The following is a 21102-nucleotide window of genomic DNA, read 5'->3' as shown; positions in this document are numbered from 1 at the left end:
AGTTGGTTGCAATGTGCAACCTCACCAGTAGATGCCGCCAAACCTACACACTGCACCTTTAAGAGTCATTTTTGATTGCATTGTTTAATTGTTTGTATTTTACCAGGTACTTTCCTGGGAACAATCCAGACATGTTTTTATTTTGGGGAGTAATCTGCCATCAGTTTTTACTTACATATGTATTTGAAGAGTCACTCATTTTTCTATATCTTAACTTGTTGACTATTTAAACTTTAACCTTCACGCTGCATTACATACCGTCATAAATCTGGCATCACGAGATGTCTTGTTACACTGCACACTCAGGATTATTTTGTCTTTCTTTCCACTGCCTCAACCCCTTGAAATGTAGCCCTCAGCATAATTCATCATCTGTGAAGACGTACAGAGGAGTAGACAATTATCAACCTGGCTGTTTAATGCATTTCACGTGGCTCTTGGTTTATCATTTCAAGGCCTCTGAGTGGTTTGTGGTTTCGGGCGAATATTTCTCCTCACGCATACATCCTATCTATGTCTAGATTTACAGTGACCATGGCAGGTTGTTCATGCAAAGAGGTACTGGAGACAACACCTGTACATCGCTCAAGATTTTGTATATGATAACAAGTTGCGTTAATCCACTGTGTGTGTGTGAGCTCACCCAAGACTATTTGATTTATGACCTTTTGAGTGGGAAAACAGCCAGACCTTGCAGCTATGAAGTAATGTCTCAACAACAGTGGAGATGAGCAAACACTCAAAAGTTTACTGGTACACCTATTATTGTCTACAGCGCAGCCTTAAAAGCAGCGATCAGGTGACAAGGCAGCCTTGAACGCTCCCCCGTTTCAAAACATTTATTTTGAGCAACTGCCTCACTTTGTGTTTTCGCGATGAAGAGTTCAAGAGCTGACAGTGGCTCGGTAGTGGTAGACTTTGACTATATGTTGCGTGACACTTATTGCACAGGACAGGACGCTCGCGTTTTAAGACAGCCGGTGCAGAAAAACAGTCATTTTTGCTGAACTCGCACCTCAAAAGCAACAAAAGAAGGGAAAAACAGTCATCGGTCTTAGAGATTTCTGCTCTTTCCCCTTCCTAGATCATGTCTATATCAATTACACAGCATCTGAAGCATACACAATGAAGAAGGGACATGGCAGATTCTTTTATGCTGATGAGAAGCAGTTTGGGATGAGGGAAAAAAAAAGAGAGGGAGGAGGGTCTTGGAGTCTTCGAAGCAGATAAAAATGGAAATGTTCCCCTTGCTGCTCAACACCCCTGTATCAAAGCTTCCTGCCGGAGTCTGGGGAGCAGAGGAGGGGGAGGAGAGGTAGGAAGGAGGAGGAGAGGATAGGAGGGAGAGGGGGAGATGTCCCAGCTGTGTTTGACAGGTCTCAGGGCTGAGCTGTGTGGTCTGATGCTCGGAGAGGGAGGGTGCCCCCCCCACCCCACCCCCACCCCACAAAAACACACACACACACACACACACACACACACACACGCGCGCGCACACACACACACACACAGAAAAATGGGGGGGGGGGGGGAGAGTATGGTCACAATGTCCTGGGTAACATGTCAGCAAGCTTTGACACGGTCCAGCCTTAAATGAGGATATCTTTGTGGTATCAAGAGATAGCTAGTTTAAGAAGATACTGGCTAAACTGGTTCAGGAAGTTATTTTAGTTTGCTTAGCTTAGCATGAAGATAACCTAGCCTCTCTCCAAAGGTCAAAATCCGTCTATTACCACCAAAGTTCACTAATTAACGCATTATAGACCCTGGTTGTTAGATGAACTCACCTTTTTCCAGCAGCTGTTTTTGGAAAAGACTTATTGAAGTTAGTAGACACTTTTTAGACTGGTGTTTATCAGTTCAAACCAAAGATAGTTCTAATTTATAAGGTCTTTTCTCTCTCATTAAAGGAACAGTGTGTAACATTTAGGGGAATCTATTGGCATAAATTGAATATAATATTAAAAAGTATGTTTTCTTTAGTGTATAATCACCCAAAAATACGAATAGTTGTGTTTTTGTTAGCTTAGCTTGAGCCGTTTATATCTACATATGAAGCAGGTCCTCTTCACGGAGCTGGCCGCCATGTTTCTAAAGTAGCCCAGAACGGACAAACCAAACACTGGCTGTAGATAGGGCCATTGGTGTTTTCATGTTTTCACCGTAGTTCTCCTATACGCTTGGCACACATGAGAAATTTCAGTTGGTTGCAATCTGCAACTTCACCGCTATATGCCGCCAGATCCTACACAGTGCACCTTTAATGTCTTGACCTCGATTATAATACGAGCTCCACGAGTTATTTTCAAGAAAAAACTTCCTGAAATATTGCTAAATATGAAGCTATACAGCCAGCAGCCAGTTAGCTAAGCATAAAGATAAGCTAGCCTCTCTCCAAAGGTAAAAATCCACCTATTAGCACCTCTGAAGCTCACTAAGTAACACGCTATAGAACCGTATTGGCACAAATATAAGATGACCCTGGTTATTAGATGACCTCACCTTTTCCAACAGCTGTTTTTGTTAACTGGTCCTGGTGGGAAAATTTTCCCCAAGATTCTGTAAATCCAACCAAAGATAATCCTCATCCTTAAGGCCTTTCTCTCTCATTATATATATAATATAGTATATAAATAATAATAATAGTTAATTTCCAAAAATAAATACCGGTTTATATTTGGGCCAATGTGGCATTGTGTTTGTTTAAAGCTATAGTTGGTAATCTTCTTCAAAAACATTTTTAAATTTGTTGAAATTCTTTTTACATCTTGATAGCAAAAAATAAATCAAATGCCCTGACCAAAAAAAAAAGAAAAAATGTTCATTGTTTACGTTCATAATAATAATTTTGGTGGAGTGGCTTTGGGGAGAGGCCTGATGGGACGGACGGAGTGTTGCTGAGTTGCTGAGTTGCCGAATAATTTTGAAAATGTAGTTTGTTCCTGCTAGTTTCTTAGGATTACTGACCATAGTTTTAAGACTAAAACAGAGCTAAAAGGAGAGTGAAGATTAGTTTCTTAAGATTACCAACCCTAGCTTTAATCCATACAAAAACCAAAGTGTAAAAACTTCCTGAAATATTGTTCTGGTAGGTGGATTTTCTTTGTTGTTGTTTTTACTTAAGGAAAGAGCCATGCTTGCTGTTTTCCAGTGTTTCCAGTCTTTATGCTATGATAAGCTAACTGGCTGCTGGTTATACAGTAGTTCCACAATTAGTATAATGTTACAGACATGAAAGTGGTAGGCTATCAATCTTCTCATCTACAGTATATATATACTATTTCCCCAAATGTCAAACTATTGCTTTAAGAGATCTCTTGTTGCCCAGATAACAAACATTTCAACTATATTGCAAGAAGCTCTGCTGACACAAAGGCAGGATTGAAGATTGAGACACAAATCAGATTATCCAATATCATCTTCTGGATCACTGACTCATCGCTAAAAGGCCAGCTTGATATGAGCACCAAAACAAGAATGTATTATGACACAATGCCGATGTATTGACCAGCGGTGGATCCCCGAGGGAGGACCCCTGTGGTTCTTGCAATCCGCTCGGTCGCAGTCAGATGACTCAGAGATGTCTTGCCTCTAACCCCCTTTCACTCGTTCTTTGCATTCCTGCAACTCAGTATCAAAGGAAAAATCCTCATCCCTGCTCTCCACAGTTACGAACTTCCTCCAAAACAACCAAAAAGAAAAAAAAGAGAGGGAGGACATTGTTGCAATCCATCTAGAGGTCATCTGTAAAAACAAGCGGGCCTGCCTGTAGACCTGACAGCAGCTCTGGGTTTAGCAGAGCAACACACTTCACTCTTTTGAGTGATGTTTGGTAAGTGGCTCTCTTTGGGCGTAGAGCCAGGCCATTCCATTCCTTTGACTTACTGATACACAGCGTTCCTCCCTCATGCTTAGTGGCCCTTGATCTTCCTCTAAGATCACCAATGAGCAATTTGTGGTCAGATTGACCCGCTCTAATTGGCCATGAGAGGCTCGGTGCTTTGTTTTTTAGTTTGCACAGTCTTTTTCAGTGGCTTCTTCACAACCAAAGCTCTGTTTACTCACCCTTTGTGTGACTTAAAAATCACATTAAATGACATCACCGGTACTTTTTTTGAAGTTTGTTTTTTATTGTTCTCTTTCCTTTCCATCCTTTCAAGTGGTGTCTGTAAAGTCTGCAGAGCTTTCAGCTTTCTGGGAGGCCATTTACTGCAATAAATTCTACATTTTAACAAGACTACAAGTCTACAGCCATGCTAGATAGAACTTAATGTTTAGCAGGTATAATGTTCGCCATCTTAGATTTAGCTTGATAACATTTTTCTAATTAGCACTAAACACAAAGTGCATCTAAGGCTGATAGGAATGTCATTAGTTTCGCAGGTATTTCGTCCATGAATCAAAATTTGGACTTGATGATGACGCTAGATAGAAAGGATCACCAAAGTCAGTAGACCTCATCCTTTGGGCACCCTGATCGTCATTATCATGGTCAATTTAATAGCAATTCATCAAAAAGTTGTTGAGATAGTTTGGACCAAAGTGGTTGACAGACCGACATTGCCATCCGTAAAGCTACGGCAAACACTTGAGCTAAACATCGACTGTATATAAGAAGTGGATGTAGTCACCGCGATGTCACCCACTGGTTTGTGGACTGTTATTTTGAAGCCTCAAGTTTGGCATTTTGGCCTTTTACAACCAGAAGTGACACGCGCTAAGTACAACAAAACACTGAATAAGACATTTTTAGACAACCAAAATGTTACAATTAACTTTCATGAACTGAAAACTAAGTGTGAAAGGGTTAAGGTTGTAAAATGAAAACACGGACAACACCCAGACCAGACATTGCCGTGGTAGTGACCTGTCAATCACAAGGTAGCCACGCCCAAAAGCATGCCCTGCTTTATGGTCTATTATGCTGTAAATGGGACCATAATTTACTAAATGAGCATCATGCTGTATTGAAGAAGACTTGAAACTAGCGATTTGATATGATAAATCAAGTGAGAAGTAGGGCCATATTTTCATAGACCTCTTTCACTTTTCAGACCCGGAGGTTGCCACCTGGAGCTAAAGCAAACCAGAAAGCCTTCATTTAGTTTAGTTAGTATAGTTTCCCTGTTTTATCACTGAGACCGAGTTGAGTGTCTTTATGTCGGTGCACACGTCATGCTCTGCTTACTGTCAATCACCAAACACCCACAGGAAGAAATGCAAGCCTCTGCCAGGAAATAATCCCTCAATAACGTGTCGCCTTACAAACTTTAGTTTCTTTTTGTTTGTTAGCTGGAGAAGTATAAAAGCGAAAGGGAAAATGGTTAGGTTAGTATTTAAAAAAAAAGCCAAAAAAGTCCAAGTTGATGAGGCGGAACAACTGGAAATCATCATGAGCTGCTGTAAGACTCAGAGAAAGAGAATGCAAGAGCTCTTGTTGAAACCTCTTAACAATCTTGACGGCCCGCCGGCGGGCCTGGGCGCTATTCTTTCTTTCGGAGGTTGTAGCAGGCTCAGTTTTAGAGCTAGATTGAAGTCACTGGTATCATATCAAACTAAAAACCTAAGGAATCCATTGCTATCATGTCATGCTAGCTTGATGGGAATAACACCTTGACCTCTGACCTCAAGATATGTGAATGAAAATGGGTTCTATGGGTACCCACGAGTCTCCCCTTTACAGACATGCCCACTTTATAATAATCACATGCAGTTTGGGGCAAAAACATGTAGTGTTTTGAATCCAGTATAAATGTGTTATTTTCTCCTATTCTAAAATGGTGTATTTGAATATTTCTGCATACTGGGGTCCCTAAACAGTCTTGGAATTATATAAACTGGGTATCACTGTAAAGCCGAGACTCTTGTAGATCCGATGAGCCCACTTGTATTCATGTGTGATGATGTTAGTCCCCATAGCAGCAATTTCATTGTAGTAAAGATTTTTTTTGAAACTTGACCTCACTGTATAAAATGACCTGTGGTGACCTCTAGGATAATCACAGCCTCATGAAACTTTACAACCAAAAACTATAGATCTAGAGCATTCAGAAGATGTATAGCTCTCTTAGGTAGATTGACAAAAAGGAGGTTTCTGAGCAGTTCTCGCAGAAATCTCCAAATGTGAAAAGTGAGCATGAGAATGGGCATCACAAACTTATATTCACAATGTTCTAAGCTCTTATACACTTTCACAATTTATTTTAATCAATTAGTAGAGAAATAATTTTTTTTTAATTTCTTTATGACTAAATACTTGACACACATTGCACATATTGCATCTCAAATTAATCTTCAGCTTTCCCAGCTCTCAGATGATGTACACCACTTCTATGTGGCATAAACTGTTCATGTTTTATCTACCTGAACATCCCCTGTCCCCCAGCCCTGCCCCTCTAAAAAAGGGGGAGGAATGGTAAGGGGTTAACTAGGTTGCATTACTGAGTAGTGAGGTAGAACATGCGTTTATCCTCAAGACCACAGCCGGAGTCGTCAGGTGCAGCCGCGTGTTAAATCTGACAAGCCGCGAGAAGGAAACCTGCTCTGAACAAAGACAAGAGCTTGACTCATAAAACCACCTTTCCGTCTCCCTATATATGGAATGACCTTCAGTTGTGTCAAGGTACAGAGATACAAGAAATACGCTCGAGTCTGTGTCATTAGACTCTACAATAAGCTTTCATGGTTCAGCGGGCAGAGGATGGGTCGAGTAGAGAGCAAAGACGCTAAGTATGTCTCCTAGGCTTGAATTCCCAAATGTTGACACAGGTCTATGTAATGGACTATAATGCTCCCTTTGAATGCTGTTGAGTGGTCCTAAAAGGACTTAAAGCAGGTCAAAAGGAAGTACGTAAAGTTATATCTTCTCTTTTGTTGCACAGTGGAACCAATAAAAGGTTAAACTAAAACCCTGAGGTCTTTGTCCTTCCAATCACCTTTAATCTTTATTGAAGTGTGTGTGTAAAAAATGTAGTTAATTTGCTTTCTGCAGATTGCTTTGAGCTGCAGTGTATTGGCCTTTACTTACAGTGTCTATTGCCAATTATATTCTGATTTGTAACTTTTCTCATTTTGCTACATCTCTTTTTGTAATTGGTATGTCAAGGTCTAGTGAAGTCACCATTTTTATGTTATTACCGTGTTTTTTTTTGTATGTTGTTTTGCAGTGAAGGAAAAAAGATTACTACAAATACTGTAGTTGGCATTCAGAATGTAACTTTATGTATATATACACATGCAAACTATGCATGCTGTATCCATGCCGGCCTTTATTATGTATGTGTATATGACACCATGAAAAGGGCCATTTGACATAAGTCATTTTAGTTTTTGATACTTTAAGTACATTTAGTTGATAATACTTATGTATATTTACTTAAATAAAGGATGGAGATGAATATATTTTTACACTGTAGTATTACTACTATGACTTAAAGGAACAGTGTGTAACAGAAATTGAATATGATATTCATGACTATGTTTTCATTAGTGTATAATCACCTGAAACTAAGAATCGTTGTGTTTTCATTAGTTTAGAATGAGCCCTTTATATCTACATCGTGAGCGGGTCGGTCGTGTCTAGAAGGGAACCCAAGAGTTGCGAAAACAAAAACAACCTATCCTAACCTTAACCATAGCCATCTTGCGCAAGTTTCGCAACTTGGGGGCTACCTTCTATACATGACCAAGCAGGTCCTCTTCACGGAGTCTGCCTTGTCGCTTTGCCATATTTCTACAGTAGCCCAGAACGGACAAACCAAACACTGGATCAGAGCCGCAGAGTGCAAAACTGTGGTACCGCCAGCGGCCGTCTGACTCACCTAAAGTACCATTATTATGGTAAGGATGGCCTCTGAGCGAAGAGAACGGCGTTACCCCACTAGATGTTGACAAATCCTACGCACTGCACCTTTAACTGAATACATTTTCAGCCCCTGTTCAAAACAACAAATGTGAACCTCATGGTGGCATTGGAGGAAAAGTCATTATGAGATTATTCCTCTGGGGAATATGAATAACTCTATCCATTTTCATGGCAATCCATCCAACAGTTGCTGAGGTATTTCAGTCCGGACCAAAGTGGCGCACCAACCGACTGACATTGCCATCCACGCCGCTACCATGACTTAAGAGGCATGACATCCAGCGTTTCAGGGGTCCCTGTTGTGATGAAATTAATTATTTCTGTGGGATTGCAATGGAAATCACTGCGGTCTATAGGTCACATTTCACTTTTTAAAGGTGGAGTGGACCTGGAAGCAAAGGTCAGCTGTCAGAAAGCCTTTATCCTCTCAAACCAACCGGTGGCCTGCTTGACCATGACTGACTGTGGTGGACTACACACCCAGACTGCATTTTTTTACAGCAACTTCCTCAGAATCCAGTGCCTTATTGCAAACTAAAATCTCACGCTTCTCTCTTTGTTTATGATAAGATGTTATTGACTCTTCAGAGAATGCTGCATATTCTAGTAAAAAGGCCAAATATTGACTTGAGATAATCCTATGAAAAGCAAAGCAAACACCACTGCGATGTACAAAAGTGCACGAGTGGAAGCTGGATAATTCAGTTTCACAACAGTACAGTAAAGGAGAGGTATAAATAACTGCGTCCAAATATAGAACAACATTTGAACTTCCTCTCAAATTCCTGCCATCAGTTGCTATCATCATAGCCATTTTGCCTCTCTAAAAACCCACTGCAGATTAAAAGGCCACACTCGCCTCCCCCCCATGAGGCCCTTGTCACTCTGCACATCCGTGCAACTGTGCCCAGCATCTGTCTTCCTTGTCATATTAAAGTAAACTGACGCTTTGGCAACACCCCAAAATAAAAAGGATGGTAGTGGGAAAAAAAACGGACGAAGTGAGAACGGAAAAGAGCCTAGACGTGGCCCCGGCTGCACTCCGCTGCTGAAATAATTAGCCCCTGGTTGATGTGGACTCCTCGCGGGACTCCACCGTGACATGTTCAAATGAGTATTGGCAGCGCGCGACACCAGCTGTGGGCCTCCTACAGGGAGCTGCTGTACTGTGCCCACTGAGCACGACACAAAGCCCTTAAACTCTCAAGACCAAGAGCAGCAGCCTTGAGCTCTTTTAAAGGAGCTTTAAAGGAAACAACTTGTACTTTTTTACGGCAGATGTTTTTAGGCAGCAATGTGCTCCCTTACCCGAATGAAGTTTACTCAAGTGTGCTATTAGTATACTTCTTTTGAACTTAAAATAAGAGTATGCTTTTAGTTTAATTTGTATGTACTTATCAGAGATATACTTAACAAAAGTATACTTAAGTTTACTTGGCTCATACTGTATACTTAAAAGTCTTATACTGACGAGTGTACAGAAAGGTCCGAGAATACTTGGCTCATACTGACAAGTATACTTAAAGGTCTAAGTATACTTGGCTCATACTGACAAGTACTAAAAGTCTAAGTATACAAGTATCATACTGACAAGTATACTTAAAAGTCTAAGTATACTTGGTTTATAGGCCTACCTACTTAATCTTTTGATAGAGATATACTTACGAAAACTATAATTAAGTATCCTTGCCTTATAGGCCTACAGAAAAGAATACTTGGTTTGTAGTTGTGCTTACTTTTTGATAGAGTAGCCTATTAAAGTGTGTGAGAGTTTGTAAAAGGATGTTTTGATATGAATTTACTTCAATTCATCAAGTTTTTGGATTATCAGTTCACCGCAGAGGCATGCGAGAACAACAGTTTATTAATTTTCTAATTTCATCACAAATCATCAAGTCAAATAGCAAACGGAGCAAGTCTCTTTAATTATACATAAATCATTGGCTATAAGTGCTATAAGTTACAAAATATACTTTATTGAACTAAAAAACAGAGATGCTCACAAGTAATTTTTTGTCCAAGTCCAAGTCAAGTTTCAAGTCTTGCTACTGGGTCTCCACCACGCATGCCTATCCGCACCCAAATCCGCGTGGCCGTGGCACAGATGGGAGCACCACCCGAGGGGCTCAGACATGAGGAGGAGGGGCGCCAGGCATTATTCAGGCCCGTGCTGCAGTAGAAATGCACGTTGCAACCACGCCCGTGTCAATCACAATGAACCACGCTTTGTATGGAAATCCCACTGTACCCACGGCACCAATTTGGCAACACCTGGTGGGAGGGCACCGGACTGGCAACCACTGAATCCAAGATGTTAGACATCCAAAGTTTTAGGCATCATTTTTGCTAATTGCACTTTTTAAATGGTAAATCAGCTTAGAGTCACCAATGCAGTGACCCATAAACTTGATTTTATGACTATTTTTTTAGCTCAAAAACATGATGATATAGATATTTTTAGGTGTATTATTAATAAATGCTATTTTAACTGGATATTTTGCATCACCTGATGAAACAAAGCCTTCAGAGTTGACAGTACAGAGGGCAAACAAACAGTTGCTCAATAGTCCCTCCTTGTGGTCATAAAATATAGGAAATGTAGAAACAACACTTGGAGGAATGCACGCTTAAATGCAATCTTTATTGCTATTTATTGCAATATTTTTTGTATTTTTATTGGAACAATTATAAATATATACGAGTATAATTGATTAACATAAAAATGGCACAAGAGGATTTTCAAATTCAGGTCCAAAATATATCATAAATAGTCTTGGTCTGAAAGCAAAAGTGCAAAACCAGAAATTGTAACACGTGTTGAAGAATTGAGGCATTCCTCATATGATTCATATTCCATATGAATGGAAGAAATGTAGATTGTGTGATGGTCAGAGGTATTCCACTAGACATTAAGGAACAACACCAAAGTGAAAGACAAGTGCAAGTTGAGGGAATTGTGCAGATGCTTTGGGTTGCGGAAGGATCCAACTCCATCTCAGTTCCTCACAGGCGTGCTGTTTCCTTTGACTGTCTTCTTCAGGTGGTGATAGTTGGGCAGAATCTTCATGAGGAAGTCCAGCTGCAGAGTCTGAGGCTACAAGATAAAAAATAAATAAATCCCCGGTTACACAAATGTGCACGCAAGACAACGAAACTCCGTGACTCGCAGGCATGAACAAGCAGACTGACCTGTGGCTTTTCGCTCTGCACACGGCGGATGCAGTTTGAACCGTAAACTACCGTGTTCTCTGGCACGACCTCGCACGTGTTGACCTGGCAGCACGCGCCAATGATGCATCCGCTGGTCAGGATCACGTTTCTCCCAAGATCAGCTGGGATTTCATGTTAGCAGAAAGATGGGTTTTGTTAGAAAAATAAACTAATGGAAGTTAGGGTTGGGCAATATGATGATATTCACTTTGAGACAATATAAATGTATCAACTTTGGCATACTGTTTATACCATGGTTTCTATCCTATATGGCTATATTAATACCTCTGGGTCATTTAGACCAGTGTGTGCAATGTTCCAAATCAATGAGCTGGAATGCTTTATAGCAATGTTGTATTTTTATAAGGTTTTTGCATCAATGTGATGACGTACCTTCATTGTGTTAACCATTCCTGACTGTTTTTTTATCGACCATTGATTTTCCAGAAAATCTACAATATCATGATATGTACCAATACTGAGATATAAAATTACATATACCATGATAGAAGATTTGACCCGGGTAGCTCACTCCTAATAGGAATACAGTACGTGTTTACAGTACTTACCTTTAGACTCAATCACATTGTTGTCTCCAATCTTCAAAGCCTGTGAGACTGTAACAGAATCATTAAGGAATTAAACCACTGAATAAGTATTTTAGTCAATGTAAACTACAGCCCGACTGATATATTGTCTGATATTATAATTTTTATAAACACATACTATTATTACGAGGATCATTTAAATTAGTAGTAGTTTATTTTGATCCTTATTAACAATTTTCCAAAAAGAATGCACATAAAAATACATAAATAAATAAAAAATAAGGCATTAAATTAAAGGGAAAACAAAAAATATTGACTGAAGAAGTGTAGATAGAAGCTTAAGGTTATTATACCTACTTTGCGGAACCCCACAAGTAACTTTTAACAGATCAGATTTGACATTATTAATTTGTACATATCGTTATCTATCATCAACTCCTTAGCCATGAGTATACTAACACCATATATCTCCAGTTTCTTCATTAATAAGCCATGATCAATAGTAATGCTTTTTAAAAAGTCTATAAACAACCCCATGGACTAATCCTTGTTGTCCATTGCAGTAGATATCTACTATAATAGTAAATGTGACCAAGATATATACTGAGTGAGTGTGACGTTTAACAGCAGACATAAACTTGTCAACGCTCTCTGATGGACAAACTATATTTGGCAGCCTTTTTCTTGTTATTGCTTGGCTGACAAAACTCAAATAGGCCTATATTATCTGCAATAAGCTGCCAATGTGTCAGTCTGGCTCTATACTGCAGGTATATATTAAGTAATTTGCATTGCAAAGGATACCGCATCCAACTTCAAACACATTATTGGTCCCAACTGTCATGGTTTTTGGCTCCACTCCTTCTGTGTCTGGCATGATATTCTCTGGATAACTACAGGCAAAAACACATGAAATAAAATTAGACGATCAACGCAATGATATGTTTGTATTTGGACGAGAACAAGTCCAGGTGCTTTGTTCCTGCACTTAAGTTATAATAACTCCTTATAAAACACTCAAAGACAATGTAGAAAGTTATACTAAATCTCTACATTTTATATTATAATATACACAGTTAAAATTATTCAGTTTACAGCATAACAACTGTAATATAATAAATAATATAATAAAATTCCAAAATAAAGATGCAGCTACTTTTCCTTTCTCCTATAAAGAAATAACTTAAATACATTAATTAAGAAACTCAAAATTGAATACATAGATTAAATAAATAATCTGTTATAATAATATAATATAATTAAATAAATAATTGGCTATAATAATATAAAAGATAAATCTTTTATAATAATATATAAGATAAATAATCTGTTAAAATAATATAATAATATATATATATACAATAATAATTTGTTATTATGCCAAACAACGTAAAATCAAATAGGGAGATAATGTTGTAATACAATACTGTACCTGTTAATAATAAGTGCCTGCTCCTCTATTAGATTACCCTCTCCAATGATAATAGGCCCTGCCTCTGCTATGATCCGGGCTTTGGGATGGACAACTGTTCTAGCACCTGTAAAAAAAAAAAAAAATTAAAAAAAATTAAAAAAAATTATTGGAGCATACAGATGTTGGATGAGCGATGATGAAAAAATGGCGCTTGTAGTGACAGCTCCTCTCACCAATGGTCACATCTCCTCTTATCTCGCTTTCAACACACACAACAGCTCCAGCTGCAATCTTAGCACTGCGAGAACACACAGAGATCATGTGAAATATTCAAATCAGTGTCATCATAACAGGCAGAATAAACATCACATATTGATCATCACAAGACTGTCAGCTAAAGTATCCCTATAATAAACATATTGTCTGTCTATAAATAGCCCTATTGGGTGTCGACACCAGTGGTTTTGCAGAATTATCATAAGATGACATTTGTATTTCATAAGAGCTAAAATTAGCTCATAACATAAAAAGGTTAACACCGGTTAAATGTAATTAAGTACCTTTTCTGTGCCATGATTTGCTTGGCGTCTGTCATCCTTGCGATGATGAATAAATGTATCGGTGGTTGATTATTAATCCTAGTTCAGAGATGGAGCTCTGGGTTGATTACGTTTGTCTGAAGTAAAGCCAGCCTGAACGTTGCTGCCCTCTACTGTATTTTTTAAAGATACAGGTGTTAATATGTATATATATATAATGTATTATATTTTATGTAATGTATTGTTGTTGTTTTTTTCTTTTTTCTTATCTGGACCTTGAGTCTGCAATAAAGTTTGAATTGAATTTATATATATCTATCTATATATCTATCTATATATATATACACATATATATAGATATATATATACATCTATATATATATATCTATATATATAGACTCTAATATATATATTAGAGTCTGAGGAATTTATCGTATGTTACTTTTCTCCTCCTAACCCATGCTTCAGAAAGATATTCAGCAAATACAAAAACATTATCAAAAAGATATTCAATCATCAAGGCTCCAGTCTCCATACCTATCAAATCTAAACCAGGGACATGCACTTTTTTAAATAATATTGATCGTAAATCATGATATAAAGGACAAAATAAAAGGAAATGAATTTCGTTCTTAACCTCATTTAGTTCACAATATTGCTCATTCGTCTTCAATTACACCTCTGTATCTTCCTGTTTCATTGTGTCGTGATAATATACCACGTCTTAACTGTGCACAAAGTGACCTCTGGCTTTAGGCAAATTATATTTCACATATTTTTCACATTCGTAATCTTTCTTTTTGGCAATTCAAACTTCCCTTGAGGCCCCAGGTGTGATGCATGCAGTTAGACACGCTTGGGATTGCAGTCCAAACAAAGATTACGAAGATCTTAAAAAGGATAAACAATATTTAATATGAAAGCAAAGTATATTTTTTTAAAACAGGCCCAATATCTTGCTTATTAATAGAAACAAACAATAAAAGCTTCTATAAAATAAACTGATGTACTGACAATTCAGTTCAGTCAAAAACTGTGTGTTACCGCTCTCCCTGGGGCCCATAAGACCTCTGGCTCCCTGCCCTAATATAGTAATGTTAGAGTGGAAACAAAGCTCCATATTGGATTTCTTATAGTTAAATATAATGATAAACTAATTTTCTACTTACTAGAGCACAAATAATTTAATAACCTGAATATCTAATGGGGCAACAAAAATAGAATTCACACTGCCACACATTAACCTGATTATCTAAATTGATAAATAAATAAATGAATGAATAGATAAAGCCTTGAATATACTGTAACATCAGTTTATGTTTTTGATATAGTACATATTTGTTCTTATATTGCAGTGTCACCATGTCTCCTGCAGGGTGCATCAAACACCGATGAATGGGAACAGATAGAGATGTAGAATACATACAGTTACATTTACTGTAGCCTATAGGTCTGGAGGAAAGTCCCTCTAAGCTACATACTGTCTTGGTTTTAACTTAAAAGAAAATTTATTATTTTTTCTAATGATTGTCAAATGAATCCTTATATGGCTTCCACAACACCTAGTAAATAAGAGTCAGTCAGAGAAAGTTTTCCTCTGATGTGATATTAGATGAGTGACCTCTGTTGCAACTGAATTATGGCCTCATAGTTATAGTTTTACTCTTTTAACCCATCTATTCCCTCCTAAATTGGATTTGAATTGTGTGAAGACAACCAAAGTTCACTATGATAAAACAGGAAATTGAACAATCCCCCTTTTTCAGAATAAAATGTATATATAAACTGCCATGTATGACAACAACCAAAATCCCACCACTTATTATACACCCTTAAATATGTGTTCTTCTAAAAAATGTCTATTCCAAATGGTGGAAAGTTGCAGAGTTACTCAAGTGCTGTACTTAAGTACAGTCCTGAGATATTTGTACATGCACTTAACTTGAGTATTAACATTATATGCTACTTTATACTTCTAGTCCACTACATTTTAAAGGAAGTTATTGTACTTTTTACTCCCATTCATCTATATGACAGTTCACATTAAGGTTTTATACAAACAATATGATCAGTTTATAGATTATGTTTTTATTTTTTTATTATGATATTACATCGTTACAGATTAAACTACCCCGCAGTATATTACAAAAAAGTCCTACGGTACTCCTTCACGACTGAAACATATTCCTGAGGCAATTATTGCTTGTAAAATTATATTATTTTAACTGATTGGGGTTAACTTAAACTGATTTAAAAGAGTATAAAAAAATAAATAGTTTCACGTCAACCACAACATTAAAATGCCTCTTGCATATGAATCTATCAATAATAATGATCCAGTAATATGTAAGGGATAACGTACAGCAAGTCGGTCATTATTGTGAAATAAACCCCAATAGGGTGATGCAGGACCATTCAGAATGTGTATTGTTTCTGAATGAATGAATGAATAATTTATTTTCATGTCTGGTCATTTACATAACCCATCCCTCCTGGGATTATTCAGACACATTAACTAACAACAAATATCAAATATTCCTGCATGGTCATCATCTAACAGCGCAACACACCAGCGTCATCCATACATATAAACATAAACATCATCCAAACATAATGGTAAACATGAACCTCCCATAAATAATGCTAGAGATACTTTGGACTCCTGCAGGCCAGGAGAATGATAGCTTTGTCTTGGAGAAAAATGGATTTCCCTTCGATACATGTATGGGTGAGGGAGATGGCATCTTGTGTTGTACTGGAGAGACTTTACATGCATATCCAGAGGAAAAGCAGCAGGATTTGAAAATGTTTGGAAACCTTTGTTGGAGTTTCTTGGACGTCAAGGGGCACAGTCAAATTGAAACAGCTGTGTGTTGCTGAGTGCTGTTGTTGAAATTGTTGTGTGTTGTTGTGTTTTTTTTTGTTCTTCTTTCATTTCATTTCATTTCAAAATTTATTTCGAACATGCAGAATACAAAATAAAAATAAAAAATAAAGAAAAAGAATGCTCATACCAACAAGTGGACAGTCAGAAACAAGTGGTATTTACATACAATGAAAAGCGTAAGAAACACACAAACACTTGATGCCTTGATTTACATATTCGAAAAGGAGTGAGAAGAAGTATAAACTTATTTAATCCCACCCCTTCTTCATAAGTCAATTATTAATTATTAACCAGCTTCCTTATTGAGCCATACATATACTCTAATTCAATTTTAACTATAATTATTATTATTTATAATTATTCCAGCTAAATATAAATATTACCTTTAATCTGTGTCATACAGAAATATAAATTATTATTATCCTTATCAAAATATAAATTTGTTATCAATCCAGAATACCAATTCATTACTTATATATTTATCTTTATCATATTGACTATTTGTTATCTTTTCTTATATGCGCAAATTATTATTTGTAATATACAATTTATAATATACAATATGCACATGCCATACAACCCGCAATATATACATACATACACATACACATATGTACATAGGTATTTATTTATTTTGTCTTATCTTTTATTTTCTTTGTTTTCTTTGTTAGATAAGTGAAATACATGAAATGTCATGTCTCTCTTTCTTTGAAATTCTGACTAAACATTTCATTGTATAATTTAATTATTAATATTGTTAGTCACTGTCTGTATGTGTATATATGTATATATGTAAAATTCAATAAAAAATATTGTTTAAAAAAATAAAAATAATACTAGAGATACATGTGCATGCTCACCTTCGTGCTCTTTTATTTTGAAATGACTTACCGGAAGTGTCCCTCCTCATTGTGTCCGACTAGACTAGTTGAGTGTTGTAGGAGAGCGGATCGTCTCAGCGGCTCCTTGAACGCAGCAGCAGCAGCATGGCAGCACCTGAACCTGCTTCTCTTAATTAACACTGTAAAGTTAGCTGGTTCTCAACTTTTGTGGAAATATGTAACTGTGACAAACTGTAACATGGAGCAGTCTGCTACTCTGGACATAGAGACGTTGAAGGTAAGCTACCAATGGTGGAGAAAAAGTGCATTTTTGGTGTAATTGGGGAATAGTTTGACATGTTTATTAACCTAGCTTATACAGGACAGGTCAAGGAGGACATTTGATATAACTATTCATGAATTATTTATCTAGATATTGTGTTTTATTCAGCAGTCCAAACTCTCATGAGTCCTCTCTGCTGCAACAGGTGTTTCAATTGTTCCATTAACCAGCTAATTAAAGATGAATGTAAATGTAGTGTAACAGTGGTTGCAGGAAACATGGTGATTAATGAGCACTCACCTGTCTGTGGAGTGTCTTTACATATCTTGCTGTACACCTCATATATCCTATGCATTCTCCTCTCTTCAAGAATCACAGTAATGTGTGACAGCCTATGAATATTCTGCCTGCATGCTTTCTCATTATCATTCCACCCTAGCATGGAGGGAGGCAGGCAGTAACCTCTGGGTGTACAGTATGTGCATCTCGTCTCTGTGCTGCAGTGCAAAAAAAGGCAGCTCGGTGTCAGAAACCTCCACACAGCAGAGCTACTGTTTGGCTGTGCACTCAAGTCCATCCATTTGGCCAGACACACACACTCACATATACACACACACACACACACACACACACACACCACACACAGCTCTGGGCTTTAGTGGTTAAGTCACGCTTATCAGTCAAGAAATCACTCCTGCTCACAGTGGCTCTGAGCTGATCCAGCACTTAGTGGGGAAAGTCTGCAAGTTTGCCTTTTCCGGCTGATTTGCCATGTTTGTGCTTTTTTTTATATAAATTGTTGGAAGGTGTGATATTAAAGGATCCCTACTATCTTCTCTTTAAATTAAAACAGAGGCTTTTATGGCATCATTTTTTGTCTGTCTGCCACTTTCCCCTGTGCCTTCGACTGATGAATGTAAATGACGCTGTCCAAAAATGGCCCAGACCGTTTGCTCTCTCTGAGGATTTGCTAGGGATTAGCAAGGAAAAGGCTGTACTGGGGGGGAGAAGTTTGTCGTCTTCTCCCCCCACCCTCCCTGCTTTAAAGGCCCTGTTCAGAGTTTTTTTCGACTGATTCAGAGTGTTGAATCGGTCGGCGGTGCCCAATCGGTGAGAGAAATCACTCTGATTGGCTGTTCGGCTTAAGCGAATCGGTGCACGAGAAGAGAAACGGAAGTGAGGAAAGCAAAACAATGACAAATATTGTCCAGAAACCCTCACAGGTACTGCATTTAACATAGAAATAAATAATTAAATCATAACATGGCAAACTGCAGCCCAACAGGCAACAACAGCTGTCAGTGTGTCAGTGTGCTGACTTGACTATGACTTGTCCCAAACTGCATTTGATTATCATAAAGTGGGCATGTCTGTAAAGGGGAGACTCGTGGGTACCCATAGAACCCATTTTCATTCACATAGTTGGAGGTCATAGGTCAAGGGACCCCTTTGAAAACGGCCATGACATTTTTTCCTCGGCAAAATTTAGTGTAAGTTTGGAGCATTCTTTAGCTTCTTTCTTGACAAGCTAGTATGACAACCTCAAAGTTGCATTAATGCGTTAAAGGGACTGTTTGTAACTTCTTGCACGTATAAATCACTCGGGTCGGTGTCCCATGCGCGCTCACAAATGCGCGCTCGCGTGTGGTGGCCGCAGTCTCTGCTGTACTCTGCTCCTCTGCCTGCTTGCCTTCACTCAGCTCGCTCCACCTCACGTGCATGCGTGCACACTACACAGTGCAGAAGAGTTAGTAGCTCTGAGAATATCTAATGAATGTACAGTGGACGCTTGTGCAGAAATAAATGCTGCATCTCCTCCAGACCAACAGAGGTTTCCCGTGTCTTGTGAAGTGACGGGGCTCCGCAGCGGGAAACGTTATCGTCTCCGACCGGGTGCTGTTGTCTCCCCTGTTTCCTCCGGCCGCGGTCGGTAGGCTGAGGCAGGAAAAGCCAACACTAGGATCAGCAGTGATTCATGGAGAGACCTTCGTCTGGTCAGCTAACATTACTGCCAAGCAGGTGAAATATAGAGTGATATTGTGGTTTTAGCTGACGTGTGTCGTCTCACTGTTTTGAGCGATGCTCGTTCATGTCTATGTAGAGCGAGCACAAGCGCGAGCCCGACGCTGACTTTCGTTGACTTAACGGCCACAGGTGTCGCTGTTAACAAGCATTTCTGATTCTTACAAACAGTCCCTTTAAAACAATTTGTGGCGTTAAAACGAAATTGCGTTAAAGCGTTATTATTGCGTTAACTTTGACAGCCCTAATTAATTCCCAATCATAATCATTTTTTTTTAGAAAAAGCTATACTTTTTCATCTACATAAAATGTTATCATGAAGACCTTTAATGAAACCAGCTCTCTGCATTGAAAAAATGATGCAAAGGTCAGAGGTGCCGATGATGTTTGTTGCAGAGTACAAATATTTTTTCATGAAAGTGTCATCAAAAGCAGAGCTGCATGTAACGGCGAAAAATAAATTCTCTCTGAAACCCCCCTCTTCAAACAGTCTGTGATGTTCAGTCTTGTTGGCCGGCGCGCTCTGATTGAACAGCTGCGACCTTTTCCTCGCGCCGGACTTATCAGAGATCTTTGATCCCCACCGCTCTCGCAGTTACAGTAGGGTTACCTTTGTTGCTTTCAGCTGGGAGGAAGTGTTCCGTCATCCGTCCATAAAGGCCAACCATGCTGCAGGAGATGAAGCCATTGAACGAGCTCTGCCGATATTGTAACTCCACCAGAGATGATGGAGCCACAAAAATTGGATTTCACATCTTAAGAGGAGCGCCTATTGACGGCAGTGCCTATTGACGGCAGCGCCTATTGACGGCAGCGCCTTCGCTCGCACGCTCGATTGTCCCGTCAACAAAATGTGAAATGGTTACATCAATGCATTGCCTTGCACATATGAAAAGTATAATTGGTTTTCCCAGTTACAGTCGTGCATTCGGGCTTCCTCTGTCTCTTTGATTGGGCTTTCTATCAAACTAAAAGGCCCACAGAACCGAAATGAATAGGCGCTTTGATACTGTGTGACAGACTTGTGGCGTGACTGTGTCTATCCCTTTTTCCCCGTTGCTGCTGCTGCCTCAGCGGTTGTGCAGTGATCTTACGCGGGATGGATGCGCACAAGCTTCGCAGTCATTAACGCATCTCAAATGTTTTCTTACCTCCAGCTGAGGCAGCCCCGCGGGACTCCCGTGGCACCGCTGAGTGAGAGAGCGCCGGCCGATTTGCTGATTAACACCATCAAGCATTAATAACGTCTCATTTTCTTTCATTAGGGGGGATTTTCAGCTGCATTTTGCTGCCTCTGCAGCGTGTCACTGTTTGATCAAAACAGCATGTAGAATATCACCCTCTACGCTAATTGGTGAAGATGAGGCGTGCTGGCAGCGGGTAGGGGACTGCTGGGTAATTGCTGGTTTTTGGCTGGATCCAGCTGTAACGTCTGTAGTCAAAGCTCTGAGGACCCACTTCCCCCTCCCCCACCCCCCCTTTAGCAAAAAGCAAAGTGACACAGTCAGATCTCA

At 38.8% G+C, this 21102-nt stretch overlaps 2 protein-coding genes and 1 long non-coding RNA gene across 5 annotated transcripts in view; 2 read left to right on the top strand and 1 right to left on the bottom strand.

Annotated features, from left to right (window-relative positions):
* Positions 1–21102, top strand: part of LOC119481616 — a 319631-nt gene that overhangs the window by 251587 nt on the left and 46942 nt on the right. The window lies entirely within an intron of this gene.
* LOC119481612 (dynactin subunit 6-like) lies at positions 9773–18127 on the bottom strand. Of its 3 annotated transcripts, none has more exons than XM_037758716.1 (7): positions 17867–18127; positions 13270–13338; positions 13055–13160; positions 12427–12515; positions 11644–11691; positions 11054–11196; positions 9773–10958 (listed from the first exon to the last, which is right to left on the bottom strand). In XM_037758716.1, exons 1-7 carry the CDS (start codon positions 18006–18008, stop codon positions 10860–10862), a joined length of 696 nt encoding a protein of 231 aa, XP_037614644.1. In that variant the 5' UTR covers positions 18009–18127; the 3' UTR covers positions 9773–10859. The 3 variants fall into 3 exon arrangements, with proteins under 3 accessions (XP_037614644.1, XP_037614646.1, XP_037614645.1); XM_037758718.1 differs by lacking the exon at positions 17867–18127 and adding an exon at positions 13597–13714 and having other exon boundaries at positions 13270–13334; XM_037758717.1 differs by lacking the exon at positions 17867–18127 and adding an exon at positions 17323–17387 and having other exon boundaries at positions 10487–10958; positions 13270–13334.
* The window catches only part of LOC119481611 (zeta-sarcoglycan-like), a 40216-nt gene continuing 36537 nt past the window's right edge, over positions 17424–21102 (top strand). The window contains exon 1 of the mRNA XM_037758714.1: positions 17424–17581. Coding sequence (XP_037614642.1) covers positions 17543–17581 — 39 coding nt within the window. The 5' untranslated portion in view covers positions 17424–17542. The remainder of the gene's footprint in view (positions 17582–21102) is intronic.

Source organism: Sebastes umbrosus, chromosome 22 (assembly GCF_015220745.1).
Source record: "Sebastes umbrosus isolate fSebUmb1 chromosome 22, fSebUmb1.pri, whole genome shotgun sequence".
NCBI classification, from domain to species: domain Eukaryota; kingdom Metazoa; phylum Chordata; class Actinopteri; order Perciformes; family Sebastidae; genus Sebastes; species Sebastes umbrosus.
This window is presented reverse-complemented; position numbering and strand designations above follow the sequence as displayed.

What these genes read in the sequence shown, in the direction of transcription:
- LOC119481612 (XM_037758716.1), bottom strand. Translation starts at nt 18,008, where the DNA reads ATGCTAGGGTGGAATGATAATGAGAAAGCATGCAGGCAGAATATTCAT. An exon ending in TAAAGACACTCCACAGACAG is followed by an intron (nt 13,339 to 17,866) that starts GTGAGTGCTCAT and finishes CTGTGTGTTCTC; the next exon opens with GCAGTGCTAAGATTGCAGCT. An exon ending in AAGAGGAGATGTGACCATTG is followed by an intron (nt 13,161 to 13,269) that starts GTGAGAGGAGCT and finishes TTTTTTTTACAG; the next exon opens with GTGCTAGAACAGTTGTCCAT.